This window comes from Gallus gallus, chromosome 1 (genome assembly GCF_016699485.2).
Source record: "Gallus gallus isolate bGalGal1 chromosome 1, bGalGal1.mat.broiler.GRCg7b, whole genome shotgun sequence".
NCBI lineage: Eukaryota > Metazoa > Chordata > Aves > Galliformes > Phasianidae > Gallus > Gallus gallus.
Window position 1 is genome coordinate 45,672,583 of NC_052532.1, and position 14,825 is coordinate 45,687,407.

Consider the following 14,825-nt stretch of genomic DNA (forward strand, 5'->3'; position numbering starts at 1 on the left):
TTGGAGACAGCAATTCCCTTTTAGTGGAGATGATGAAAAATGCCTGGCTGACAATTTTCAGTAAAGACCAAAATTTTGGTTTCCTAGCTATTACATCAATCCTGTCTCAGAGAATTCTTCACTCACCCTCACTCAGATGGGAGTGGTGAAGGAAGTACAAAAATGAGAATAATCCATGCTAGATATAGCAACAGACTTTTTTACTGATTATTTTCACTTTTTCTCATTTATCTACCCCATTTTAAGGCAGGCAACTGATGCCTGTGACCCTCACAAAGGCTGTGCACTGAGGAAATCAGTAGTCCCGAGTGCCTCCATGCTGAGGGAGTTAAACCACGGCCGTGTGGAATTCAGGGGGAGTTACGCCACTGATTTCAGTGGAGCCAGTATTTCAGCTCAGGCACTAAATCGTTCCAATATTTCTTTTTATGGTTGCTTGAAAACAGTGATGCTAAACATGAGCCCTATCTGTAGTTCCCAGGGGCTGCAGAGCGGGCTCACCCTGCTGCCCTGACTGCCCCGCACTGCTCGCACAACAGCAGGGGAGCTGAGTCTCAGCACCGCCACTGCAGTAAACATCCCCATCCCCCAGTGCCAGTGGGTCTGTTTTAATAAAATACAAAACAGTCATTATAACATGTGAGATGCCATACAAATAGTGATTCTTTGCTCTGTCCCAGCCGACTGAGCTGTAGCCCCCAGAGGCTGCACAATAAGATCAAGGACGTGTTTCCCAGCAGGATTTCCCTGTTCAGTCGTTAACCTTGCCAATTCATCCCAGCCTGTCTCCGGAGTAATCCCAGCACATTACTGGGGTCACACATCCCTGTGCAGCTGCGGTGGGTCTGCTGCTGCCTGGCACCCCAGCCCCACATGCATCCTCACATGAGCCACATTCTGCTTTCACCTCTCCTAGGACTTTTCCATCCAGCTTTCCACTGCAGGATTTGAGATGAGCGAGCTGCCTCTGTGCATGTGCACCTGACCATGGGGTGCTGCAAACCTGGTGTCCCTGAGAGTCCCCTCTCTGGCTTTCTGCATGCAATGAGCCTCACCAGGAAGCACCCCATGGCCACCAGAGCTGCCTGTCTCTACGTGTCTTATGAACGATATGCCATAATCAGCATTTCGGTGTTAGGTAGATGGTGCGACTTCTCCCACATGATAGTCAGCACCATGCATGACAGCCAGAAGTGGGAGGACTGGATCTCTACATCAGCAGCTGCTCTGTGTGTGCATTACTACACACTTCTATTTTGTAGAACAAGTAGGAAGTGATAAATTGAAAACCCACAGCACTTTTATGCTAGACGTGCCATAATATAACCTACCAGAAAGGCATTTTCATTCCCAGTGTTGTGAGCTCACTGTAAATCTTCAGATGTTTGGGATTCTTCTTTAGCACAGTCCCAGGAACCGAATCTCTCTCTCAGCTCCCATTTAAAAATAACTATCTAGCAACATCTCTTATCTGAGGAGCAAATGTCACCAAGTAGGAGGCAAATAAAACGAACATCTGTTTCCAAATCAAAATACCAAGTGATTTTTGGGGGTAATGTTCCTCCTAAGCCTTCTAATTGTGCTGTTGGATCCCATGTCCATAAATGTGATGCTTTCATGAAGCAATGTCATCAGAGGTGTGATTTAAAACTTGCATGAGGCCATCTAGGTGCGGGGGGAGTTTCTCTATAAGCAGTGCTGGAGAGGATTTTTGTCCCCGTGAAAAACATCCAAGGAAAAAGCAGTGCTTTCAATAAGAAATGGAAAAGCAGGCTGAAATCCCCACGTTAGGCAACAGCACAGCGATGCCCCTCAGTGTCACTGAGCCTGGTACAGTACCCACTGCCAGGTGCAAGCTCCAATGCCAGCCCTGTGCATGCTGTGGAATGCAAACAGGCTGCTCTTTAGCCAAGCTCTAAATGTGCTCTTGGTTTGGGCACATGGCAAAGCTGACACCCCCTAATAAATTTTCACAGCGTTTCCATTTCCTCACAGGCTGTCATGAGCAGCTCTTGGTCTGTTGATTATTTCAGCAGCCTCAGCTACTTGCCATTGCCCGGATGCAAAAATGTAGCCCTGAATATAAATAAAACAGCGGCTCTGAGCATGGTGCACTCAAGTAACCGCCTGCACCACAATGACCTCGATTTATAAATACATAAAAGTCCCTTTGCAAGAAGTACCCTAGCATGTTTACACTCAAAAGGCAATGAAAGGGCATCTTTATATATATATCCACAGTGGGAAGGAAAATGCTAATGAATGATGCTGAGAACAACAAAGTAGACTCTGAAGTCAAAGTGGCCCAAGGAAGTCAACAAAACCAATAGAGATTTGCTGCCAGTAAAGCTGCCTAGATGAGTCACGGTGTGCCATGGACCACCAGAACCTCCACCCACCATGGGCCTCTGTCAAGATGCAAGTGATGGCGGTGATAAAGGCAGCTCCTTAGGTCACTTATACCCGCGATACTTAAGAGACACTTACAGGAGAAACAAGTACCCACAGGGCAGTGTGCAGGGACCCGCTACCCTGTGCCCTACTTGAGGTGCTGGGCTTGAGCTTCCCAACAGCCCTGACTCAACTTGTCATGCTGAGCCTGCAAGGCACTGGGAGATGGTCTGCAAAATGACAACAGCAGAAATGACACAGAAGGAGTAAATGGATGGGGGAGTCAATGAGCATGTACACGTGGAAAGAAGAAAACAAGAAAGGAAACAGCCAACAAAGAAGGAAAACAGCAGAATCTGAGCTGGTGGACTCTTCTCCCTGTGCAGGTGGCTGCTGGAGCCCCAGTGCTGGTCCCTCTGTCATCTGATGTATTACCCTGACACCAAGCAGAAGAACTATTAAGAGAGAAAGCCACGTGTGTCTGTGATGTGCTATGTCCACTGCAACAACCCTATGCTGAAAAAAGGCTCTTTGGTGGCTACTGTAAATAATGGCCACAGAAACCTGCTGTATACCACTGATAGCAGCTACTGAGATGCTGGAGAAGTGGCTCTCCTGCAGCTGTTACAGCTATTTCTTATACTCTGACAAAGGACAGCATTTGGCCTGTGCCCTACAGCCCTTCTGCAACCTTTTGTAGCACATAAAACAAGGCAAATGACTCCCTGCCTCATCATCCAGGAGTTATACAATCTTGCAAAGACTTCAGAAGGAAAATCCAGCTGTTTCAAATAACTGGCCTTCGTGGGAGCCTTGGCAGGTTAATCTATATTCAAGACAGCTTTTGGTTTGGGGGAACTCAAGGCGTTGCTCTGCCATTCTCAACAGTGAGAGGTCGTCTGGGAAAGCTCCTAGTCATACATGGCAGCCAGTAGCAAGGGGCTGGAAAAGGTACAGGGAGAACAAGGTAAGGACCAGGGTTCCTCCAGGATCCCGGATGTCTCTGGCAACAGTCAGCCAGATGAGAGCCATTGTCTCAGCTCCTCTTCGAAGTCCCACTGCACAATTTCTTCGGATGAAAAGGAAACACTGCGGAGTCATTGCTGTCTTTAAAAGTCAGGTGATGATCACAGAAGTAATGGTCTTATCACAAAAATCTCTCTTTAGTGCAAACAGCTCAAAACATTTGGATTCCTTCACCTCAGCTAACATTGCTTCTCCATGAACTGAGTTTATTCCCCAGTGGATTTATTTTGCCTAATCACCACTCTCACTCCTCTAACAGGCAGAAAACCCTTCAGATGCACAATGCCGTTGGCGAGGCACAGTCAAGGAAAGTAATTATTGTTTTATTTTTTTTTCATTTTCAGAATCCCCCTTTTCAAGGCTGTGCTACCCTGCTTTAGGAAAACGAATCAGCACATTTCAGTCGGTCCTTCGTCCGCTCAGCAAGAACGATGGTATCGCACTGCTCCCCCCTCCAGCAGTCTCCCTCCTCTCCCCGTCCTCACAAAGATTCATGTGCTCAACCTTGACCTCCTGACAGGACCTGTTTTGGGTATGGAAGACCAAGAAAACCTGGGGCTGTGTCCAGCAAGCTAGGGAGAGAACTGGGCCTGCTTGTGCAGCTGGCTGTTTCCCTACAGCCGCGGAACAGCCCCTCTCACTGTATTCTACAAAGGCCTGCAAGGGTCAGGGTGTCAGCATGGATGCCTGCAGCAGGGCTAGGCATTGATGGCATTTCTTTCAGCTGAAGCGTAACTCGACTTCATGAATATTTTTCCACTCCTTTTGTCTATAAAGAAAAGGCTTTGTGTCTGTAGAGCTGGCTGCTTGGTATTGCAGTGGAAACCATCCAGTGACTGTGAGCTATACTCCAATTTGGGAAAAAGAACACCTGTCTGAATTGTAAGCAAACAGGTACAGTCAAAAAGGTCGTGAGAAACAGCATTCCATTTTCACCCTGAGGAGGTAGACTTTGACCATGGTGATGGGGTACCGGGGATGCAGCACAGAGACTGGCAATACAGGAGCGAATGGTTTGTGTAAGCCTGTTTTGGACACTGATTTCTTCCTGCAAATGTCGCCCAGGCAGAATATGAGGAGTTTGCCATTTGTGTAGGATTTTGGACGCTATTAGACTGGAAATTTCATGCTGCTACTCACTGTGCATGCCGACTAATCTCAGATTAAGTCCACGAGCTTTTGGTCCAAGACTCCTGAGATGAAGCCATTCATTGCTTTAAGTTACATGCTTTCCATGTAACCATTTGTACCAAGGAAGCCCAAAGAGAAGTACAGCAGCCCTGCTTCACAGCCAGCAAGCTGGGAGCTGAACAAGTGAGCCAGTCTTCCCTGCACGCCAGCAAGGAGCAGTGAAATGGAGCAGCGGGGAGCAGTGCTGCAAGAGGAGCCTGTGGCCCTTTTCTCAAGGGAAGCAATAGCCTTGCTAACAAGGATGCCAGTTCAGAGAATTAAATTCTCCCTATCCAAATCCCTTTTGCTTCACATGAGTACAATGTTCTTCAGTGCCTACATGAGAACGTAAGTTTGGAAAACTGAGCACTGGAGCCCATTCCTTCTCTTGCTGGCAGCCTACAATATAGAATTAATTCTCTTTCACACCCCCTCCCAGGAATAATTTGTTTTAGCCAATCTAGTCATAATTTAGCCATAATTGGAGGCCAATCTAGAAGCCCTGATCTGCAGTAGTTAGAAACTTGCTTTTCTAAATAGAGGCCTGCCGGCATGCGCTATTAAGCACTGACTATGCTCCATCCCAGAGGTGGCTGCATTTCAATAGCTAGCCAAGCGGAGGGTCAAATTCTGTGTGCCAAAAAGCCTCGGACAGCCAGGGAGAAAAGGAGACGATGAGGCCTTGCTGTGGGCTGGCTGCACAGGGGGAATCAAGGGGAGGATGGCTGGGCATGTTGAAAAGCTTCTTGCCATCACCCCTGGTGGAGCCCAGGCTCTGGGGGAAGGTATCTTTCATGGTACAACTCCCTGAGTACCAAAGCTTCATCTCTGCACAGGCCAAGAGCTGCCTTTGTCCTGAGTCCTCTCAGGCACAAGTGAAAACTAAATTCAGGTTTTCTGTTTCTACCTGAATATGCCCTGCACTAAACTACCAGCTATCAAGCCTGGGATTTTCAGGTTCTTACAACATATTATTGACATAACGGCTGTTTACAAGGGTGGATAGTGATAGGACAAGGGGGAATGGTCTTAAACTGAGACAGGGGAGGTTTAGGTCAGATATTAGGAGGAAGTTTTTTCACACAGAGGGTGGTGACGCACTGGAACAGGTTGCCCAAGGAGGCTGTGGATGCCCCATTCCTGGAGGCATTCAAGGCCAGGCTGGATGTGGCTCTGGGCAGTCTGGTCTGGTGGCTGGCGACCCTGCACATAGCAGGGGGGGTTGAAACTCGATGATTGCTGTGGTCCTTCTGAACCCAGGCCATTCTATGATTCTATGACGTAAGCCTAACATAAGCCCAAAATGGGCAGATTCTTCCTAGAACCCGAAATTAGGGGCCCAAAATAAAAGTCACCAAGTACTTTTAACTCCTGTTTGTGTCATTGAGTGTTACAACTGCTCAGTGTCTATCAGGGTCAAATTAATGAGGAGCAGGACCGAACTTAGTTTTGCTCTATAGAGTTAATTTCATGTAGAACCCGTAGGGCTGCTGTGCAGATCCTTGAGGACAGAGGAGGGCTGCATGCAGTAAGTGTGAGGCAAGGCCCTGGAAGGTTTTTCTGCTACAGAAGGCACATGAGATCAATAAAATGCTCAGTAAGACACACACACCCCACAGTAAAACAGTGGTATGTGATGTTTCAAACATCAGCAAGCAGCGTGTTAGAATTTGTTGCTGGAAAACAGTTGAGCTGCAAGTACGCCTCTCCTATTAATAACACACAGCAACGATGGCTGAAGTCTCAGAGTGATTTATTAGCAGTCTTCCGAATAGATAAACACTCAAATAAGTTGCTAATTTACTAAAATCTTGTCAAGGAGACTCTGCTTCAGTAAGTCCTTTTATGCCAGAGCTTGTCTAAATGGGGACACTCAGGCGAGCTAATCTGAATTGACCACAGATGGGAATTTAAAGTAAATGAGATAATTGCATTGCCGAGTGGACAGTCACTCTCACTCACAGTTAAAGAATTAACATCTGCTAAGGGCCTCCTCTAGACAAGCCCTTAGCAGTGATCTCTAGTCAGGGATAAATTTAGGATTAGCTTGTCAGGCAAGAAATATTAATATGATCCAAAGTGTGGGAGGGAAGATAGCCTTTTTTGTATAGTTATAGAACTGAGCACATTGCTGAAGGAGTTTATTTCTGCATCTTGTTTACTTAGGTTACATTTGGCTGGAGGATCCAGTTCTGACTTCCCTTGCAGGAATATGGTTGAAGGGTTACACCTGAAAAAATGCAAAAATACCCTGGATTTGTAGCACATTTGTATAACCCATGCTGAAATACAGCCCTAGCCTTCCTGCTTAAACACTGGTAACAACAGGCCAGCACCTAGAGGCTTCTGCATCTAGGCTAAGAGGATCACTGCTGTGAAACAATCCACTGAATTAAGCACGGGGAGAGTCTTCAGTCAGATGTTTTGTTTGGCTCCTGTGTCCTAACAATAAAGTCACTGCTTCCCTGGCTGCTGGGAGGCTGCTGCTCTTTGCCTGAGAACAGACTGTGGCCAGACAGCCCCTGATGGAGCTCAGCTCAGTAAGTCCGGGAACACGCTCACCTGTAAGCACCTGCTTAATTCCAGTGACAGTGCCTTTAAAACCCCAAACCATGGCATCATGCTCCTGAAAGGATGAGAATCTCTTCTCTGGTAACCATGTGAAAATAAAATAGCACCAGATAATTCTTTCTAATTAGCATGTTTCATGCTTCTGACATCTGTCTTGCACCATATGCTCCAATATATATTTTGGTCAATAGGCATAAAGTGACGAGTTGGGTATGTGCTGCGGTCCATCGCTAGATAAGAGACATTACTTGCATGCGAGTACTCTGTGCAGTGTTAAGCACCATTCTCTTCTCTTCTCACACTTTCAGGACTTACGAGTCTTAAGAAGAGTGGCTGAGGGAACTGGGATTGTTGAGTCTGAAGAGGAGCTCATGGGAGACCTTTGTTGCTCCCTTCAATGACCTGAAAGGAGGTTGTGGTGAGGTGGGGGTTGGCCTCTTCACCCAGATAACAGTGACAGAATGAGAGAGAATGGCATGAGGTTGCACCCCAGCAGGTCCAGGTTGGATGTTAGGAAAGATTTCTTCTCCAAAAGAGTGGTTTGGCACTGGCACAGGCTGCCCAGGGAGGCGGTGGAATCACCACTCCTGGAAGCGTTCAAGAACCATATCACTGAGGGACAAGGTCAGTGGGCATGGCAGGGATGGGCTGATGGTTGGACTGGATGATTTTGGTGGCCTTTTCCAGCCTTAATGATTCTATGATTCTGTCATCTTTCTTGTGTCATATACTCCAATACATATTTTGGTCACCGGGCACAAACTGACTGGTTGGGGATGAAAATAGCCTGATTTTTCCATCTTCACAGAAGCACAGCGTAGCAGATTGCTACCTTTGAGGCGTTTTGGGGTGAGCAGCCACGTCCTGCAGCTCTGCAAAGTGCTTGTCCCAGGGGACGGGCAGCAGCAAGCAGAAACCCCTCTGCTCTGCAGAGTGCTGCCAGAACCTGCAAGCCCTGACCCCATGCCTGGAGATGCACATGGGGTGCTGAAATATTTGAAGGAGGAGAAAGCGGTATTTGAAGGAGGAGAAAGTGACACACAGCCTGGATGATGGGCTGTGGTCGTTACACTGCGCTAAAAAACACCATCAAAAGTTTAAAAGGAAATCCAGTAGCACTTAGGGAATTTATGTTTGTGCTTTAAGGAAAGCTGCGGCAACTGAGCTGCAGCTAAATAATACCCTTGGACATCCCAGATGACTGCATATTTAAAACCACCGTTTCAAGTGAAATTACTGCTTCCATATGTCTGGAATTAGGTGCTGCCAGAAGTGGGAGTGAAGTGCTGCATAACTCCAAACAGAACACAGAACTCTGATGTTTCTTTAGGTGAGATCCATGTTGCTATTGGCAGTTAGGAGTAATTGCTGGAATGTAGCACAGTGTAATAAATTAAATGTGATATTTGCTAGGCATGCATGCTTGCCATCTGGTCACCAGAAAGCTGCCCTTACTACTTTGCAGGTAAATACAAGGGAACTGAAGTGTGCTGTATAAATAAAACCTTACAAGCTCCAGCCTCTTGGACCCAACATTTGTTTAAGCCCTGGAATAATTAAACGATCTTGACTTTTATAGCTTCTTTGCAATAACACAAACTAAGGCACTGCCAGAAGAAGAAGTCCTGCAGGAGCAAGCTCAGTAAATAGCCGGCTTTGCAGCTGGCTCCCGCAGATGCATCAAATGATACCAAATTTCTTTCCTTTTTGAAAATAGGCACTGATTTTGATGTGTAAGAGGCCCACCGTACCCACACACTGCACCAACCTGCTGAGGGATTTGCAAGGCCAGGACTTGCACAGGCGCTTGCCAGACGTAGCCCTCATCCTGGTGCAGACACATTACGGGGTGACTGCGGTGACCTAAGACCAACAAGGCAAGTACTGCCCCAAATGACACTCATGAGTTTCTTGTCACCAAGAACAGCCCTTGGGAAAGCTGACAAAGGAGTGCACGAGCCAGAGTACCTCAGGCACATTGTGCTTGCTGACCTGAGAGCTACAAACATCAGTGGCATTGCGTTGCAGGCAGAATGGTACTGCCTGGTGGTTGGGTGCTGGGGTCATGGGCTGCAGGAGCGCTGAGGACCATGACAATTTCCAGAGGGTGTGCCCTTGATTCTCCTGCAGGTCCACATTCTTATTAAGCCCCAGTGTCCCTTTCTAGGGAACTTCACTCTGCTTTTTGGGGCAGGAGAGAAGAGATGGAGAAGAGGAAGAAGATACCACTTTCTCTGGCCAGCCAAGAAGCTGCAAAGAGCCCTGAACAGGGGATTCTTAGACATGACTGCTGGTCTCCAAGGACGGGACCTTCACCTCAGATCACGTTATCAGCAGAAAACACAATTTATCGGTAATAACTAGTGGAGAATTGACACCTTAATTCACGATCCAGGTTTGCTCCTCCCTGCACTGCGGCACCAGCGAGGTTTGGTTTCCCACGCAGACAGGTTCACGGGATGAGGCCACAAGAGGGAGCTGCCTCAAGGCTGAGGGCCCTGGGGACCCTCCCCAGCAGGGACCCCACGAGCAGCCACCAAGCAGGGCGCCCAGCCCCACATCAGCTTTGGCATGCTGGCAGCACGCTGCCTGTAGCACCTCCAGATGTGCCATCTGTGACCTGCCATTTCTGATACCGAAAATAACCTGCTCTCTCACATGCATTCTTCCTCTTAGCAAATGGGATCTTTCTCCTCATTTTTTTTATACTCACCTCTCCTCCGGTGCAGGGGAAGGGGCTGGAGTATCTGGATGTGCATGGGGCTCCCCTCCGCACCACGTCGTCCTCCAGCCCGAAGGTCGCCGAGCAGTTGGTGGCAAAGTACTTGTAGGCCTGCCAGGTCTTGCCGAAGTCCTGTGAGCGCTCCAGCACCATGGCCGCCGGCCGGGGTGACTTGAAGACCAGGATCAGGTGCGTGAAGTAGAAGGTGGCTTCCAGGTCCAGCTGGATGGTCTCCTGCGGGGCGTCCCCGGCCGCCTGCCACCAGGTGCGGGGCAGGCGGAAAGGGGAGTCGGCCATGGCAGCGGGGGGGTGTGCCAGCCCCGCGTGGGCCCCACTGCAGTGGCCGCAGGTGGGGGGCTTGCAGCGGAGCGTGGCGTCCTCGGCGTAGGCACAGAAGGGCTCGGCGGCATGGCTCCCGCAGGCCGTCTCCGTTCTCAGCGTCCGTCCGTGTGCCAGGTTGCCCAGCCGGGGATTGCAGGCCTTCTCGCATGGGCTGCCTGCACCGGCTACGCTGCCCAGGCCTGGAAGGAAAGCAGTGAGACCGTGGCATGCATTTCAGGGCTGCTCACCAACCCCGTGGGGGCTGCGTGCCAGGCAGGCACAGCTGCGTACCCGGTGCCCGTCAACCCCACAAGAGCTGCACCACTGTGTAGTGCGCTCCTTTGCAGAGCTCAGCTTGTCTAAAACAGCAAAACAAAGTAAAACGAAAGCCCTCAGGGCTTCCCTGTGCTTGGGAAAATCCCCAGTGAGAACTGCAAAGAGATGAGGACAGCGAGGGCAGGAGGAGGGACGCCTGCACCTCACCCTCCCACCCTGCAGCCAGGTGAGGACACAGAAAGGCCCAGGGGCAGCGGCAGCCCCATCCCACGGCCGTGAGAGGACCCAGGTGGTCTTAGACACAGGGAAAGGCAGGAGGAAAGCAGCGAGCTTCTGTGGCATGCACCATCAGCATCTCTCTATGTTGGGGCACAGGAGCTGGTTGCTGATTTGAGCACTTCTTCCAAGCGCTGACCCCAAACCTTCACACCCCATTCCAACCCCTCCGTTCCTACCCCAAATCTCTCCGCAGTCCCAAACTGCCGCAGGAGTTGAATCAAAACACTGCTGAGGTTTGGAAGCCTGACACCGACGTGTGTAAAGCAGGGGGAAATAAATCCTTGGTTGAAATGGTGCTGGCAGGCTGCCTCACAGCTGAGCCGCTGTGGTTTGTGTGCAAGTCTCTCTGGCAGCCTCGTCCATTTAAAAATCACAGCGAAAGTGGCAAAGGAAAACAAAATCACTGCGGGGTTTGGTGTGAAGCCTTCCGCAAAGCAACCCGCCTGGCGTTCGTGAGGAGTCTCCGCCTCTTTATTAGTAAGTGTAGCAGCAGGTCAAGGCTGTATTTTATTAACCATGACTGCTTAATATGTTAAAAAATAATAATAAAAAAAAGGAAGCTCTGATGACTTGGATGCAGGCAGCCAAAACATCCAAGGTGCATAATGTCTTCTTTCTCGCTGTGCCAATCATACACAATCAGCTTTGTGCACCAATTACTGTGGCATCTTGGCGTTTTTTGTTATGTCCAAAGGTCATTTCAGTTTAGCATCCAATAAATCCTTTATTTGGGGTTTATTCAGCATTCGCTTACAGTGTCATAGCTGCAATTAAGCTACATTACCCACGAGCAGAGAAAAAGCCTTCAGAGCCTGATGGGTTTCCCTGCTCCTTCTGCCCCTTACGAAGCGCTCTGGACACAGCACAGTTTTATCACCGCTGATCTGTGTGGATTCCTGCGCCGTTATTCAGAACAGATGCAGACTGCTGATGGTAAACACAGCCACGGCAGAGCACTCCTGAATTCAGTCCCTGCACCTCCCTAGGCAATAAGCCTTGGGCACCTTTAGCAAGCAGTGAGTTTAGCTTCCTAACAAACACAAAACCATCAATATTAGCTGTGCAGCACCCATCTACTCTAGAAAAGCAAGCAAACATACCTGTAAAACACACATACGTCTCCTGAAGACGCTTTCCAAAGCACTCTGCAAACATTAACTAACCCACATGGCTCTCCCGAGGGGTAGCTCAGTGTGTGCTATTGCCACATTATCAGGTAGGCTTGCCACAAGCTGGCCTAATTGATGTGTTTGGCTGCTTTCCTGGATCCTTCGGCTACGCGCAGCGCAGCGCAGCTCGCAGTACACAAACAAGAGATCACTGAGTGCGGCTCCTTGAGTGCTGGGATCAGAGCAGGGGTTTGGGACAGGGTAAAAGCAGCAGGGCTCAGCCAGCACCTGGAGCCAGGTCAGGATCCTTGCTTGCGTTCATAGCATCCTTTTAGTTTCCCTGTACACTGACAGTGACTGCTCTTAGAGAGGTGCGGGGAGGCTCTGATCGGTGGGAGGCTCTCCTGGTGGTGGGGCACAGCGCTGCCAAGAGGGCTGGCTCCCAAATTCCCATTCAAGGATCTGACGGGATTCAGCTCCCAGCACGCTCCAGCCCATGTCCCAGCCACCTGCAAGCCAAGCACACGGGGTCCCTTCCTCACCTGCAGCTTTAGGGCTAAGGACTTGGGTTCAGCGGGGGGCTGGGGAAGGAAGGCTGCCGCACGCAGACCCCAGCAGGGAGAAGAAGAAACCCTGTGAAGGGCGTTTGTTTTCCCTCGGGTTTGCAGTTGCATGACGGCCACGGAGCACCGCGTGTTATGAAAAGTGACAGCTTTCCTGTGTGCTGCCGCCCGGCCCAGGAATTCAGTGAAAGGACAGATGAGGGCAGAAGGATTTTCCACGCCGCAGCCCTGGGAAAGGGGCTTCTCCTGACCGCCCTGAGGGATCTGGCCGTCTGAGCAGCCCCGTTCTGAGCAGCACATGGTACCGGGCTGGGTTCTTTAGCAGTGAGTAAGAGCATGCAGCGAACACCGTGACTCACCTGTAAAACATCCACGGAAAATCATATGCTTCCTGCTTAAGCATTTTAGCGGCACTTGCCTTGTAAAGTTTCACTTGTAACTCGCGCCCCGTGAGATGTTTGTTTCCCATCTGGGTTCTTTCTCCTTTTTAGAGCGGCACGTTGGCGCCCGGCTTGCAAACCCTCAGGGCAGCGTTACGCAAACCCGACCGGCTCCGGTACCGCACGGCGGGGCGATCCGGTGGGAGGCGGGCGAAGCCGCGTAACGCTCCCCTCGCTCCGGGAGCTCCGCGCACGGAGCCCCGCCGCCCGCCGCCACACACCCGCACGGCCATCCACGCCCGCGTATCCACGGACGCGTACGTAGGTGCGCACACACCCGCGCCCAGCTCGCCCGCCCGCAGAGGACGGAGCGCGCCCGCCGCTCGCGGCTCACCTGCGGCGCCCAGCAGCAGCACCAGCAGCAGCGGCAGCCTCGTCCCGCGCCCCATGGCCGAGCCCCGGCCGCGGCGCCGCCGCCCGCCCCGCGCGCCCCGGGGCGCGCCCGGCTCCGCACGGCATCAGCGCCCCGCGCGGCCCCGCCGCCCGCCGCCCGCACCCCGCGCCCCGCCGCCGCCCGCCCCGCGCCGCCCCGCCCCGCGGCCCGCCCCGGCGCGAGGGAAGGAGCGCGGTGCCGACGGACGGCCGCTCGGGACGTTGTGGTCGCCGCGGCAGCCGGGGAGGGCGTCTCGTCCTCCCCGGGGCTCGGTGCCCGGTGAGGAAAGCGCCCTGCTCGGCGGGTCGCTCTGCCTCACGCAACAGGTGGGTTCTGAAAGTGGAAGAAGGGCTGATCAGGGCTGGCCGTCGCCAAAGGCACCGAGAGGGGATGGCGGTGGGTCGTCAGCTGAACGGGGGGAGCTTGAGTGGGGTGAGGATGAGGAGGAAGGCAGAACGCAAGGTGAGGAAGCACAGATGCAGGGGCAGGGCAGGTGCGGATGGAGAGAACCCACGCATACAATCATAGGACCATTAAGGCTGGAAAAGAGCACTAAGATCATCCAGTCCAACCATCGGCCCATCCCCACCGTGCCCACTGACCACGTCCCTCAGTGCCACATCCACACGGTTCTTGAACACCTCCAGGGACGGTGACTCTGCCTCCTCCCTGGGCAGCTGTGCCACTGCAGCACCACTCTTTCTGGAGATATTTTTCCTGATGTCCAACCTGAACTTCCCCTGGCACAACTTGAGGACGTTCCCTCTCGTTCTATCACAGTTACTCAGGAGAAGAGGCCAACTCCCGCCTCGCTACAACCTCCTTTTGGGTCACTGCAGAGAGCAGTAAGGTCTCCCTTGAGCCTCCTCTTCACTCAACTGAACAACCTCAGTTCCATCAGCCGCTCCTCCTAAGACGTATGCACCAGACCCTTCATAGCTTCACTGCCCTTCTCTGGACACACTCCAGGGCCTCCATGTCTTTCTTGTACCGAGGGCCCAAAAACTGAACACACTCAAGGTGCATCCTCACCAGCGCAGAGTACAGAGGGATGATCGGCTCCCTGCTCCTGCTGACTACGCTATTTCTGATACCAGTTAGGATGCCTTTGGCTTTCTTGGCCTCCTAGGCACAGTGCTGGCTCTTGTTCAGCCAGCCATCAGTTAATACCCTCCAGGTCCTTTTCCACAACTCATTTGTCCAGTCACTCTGCCTGTAACAGTGCATGGGGTTGTGACCAAAGTGCAGGACCTGGCACACTGTCTTAGTTAACCTCATACAATTGGCCTCAGCCCATCGATCCAGCATATCACGATCCCTCCTTAGGGCCTTCCTACCCCCAGGCTGATCAGCACTTCCTCCCAGTTTGGTGTCATCTGCAAACTTACTGAGGGAGCACTCAATCCCTTCATCCAGATGGTCAATGAAGATATTACACGGGGCCAGCCCCAATACTGACCCCTGAGGAACACCTCTGGTGACTGACTGCTGGCTGTATTTAACTCCATTCATCAGCATTCACCATTGGGTCGGTGACCAAAGAGCGGCCTTTGCACATTCCTTCCCCAAGTCTTGTGCCCAGGG

At 51.3% G+C, this 14,825-nt stretch overlaps 1 protein-coding gene across 4 annotated transcripts in view; it reads right to left on the reverse strand.

The window, feature by feature from the left end:
• NTN4 (netrin 4) overlaps window positions 1-13,338 on the reverse strand; it is a 36,328-nt gene extending 22,990 nt beyond the window's left edge. For 2 of the 4 annotated variants that reach the window (XM_015283916.4, XM_004937645.5), the window contains exons 1-2: window positions 13,203-13,338; window positions 9,872-10,401 (exon numbers count right to left, since the gene is read on the reverse strand). In XM_015283916.4, the coding sequence (XP_015139402.2) occupies window positions 9,872-10,401; window positions 13,203-13,257 (585 nt within the window). In that variant the 5' untranslated portion in view covers window positions 13,258-13,338. Of the gene's footprint in view, window positions 1-9,871; window positions 10,402-10,932 lie in introns of all 4 variants that reach the window. The other 2 variants (XM_046909072.1, XM_004937647.5) reach the window with 2 other exon arrangements.
• Between the last annotated feature and the right edge of the window lie 1,487 nt (window positions 13,339-14,825).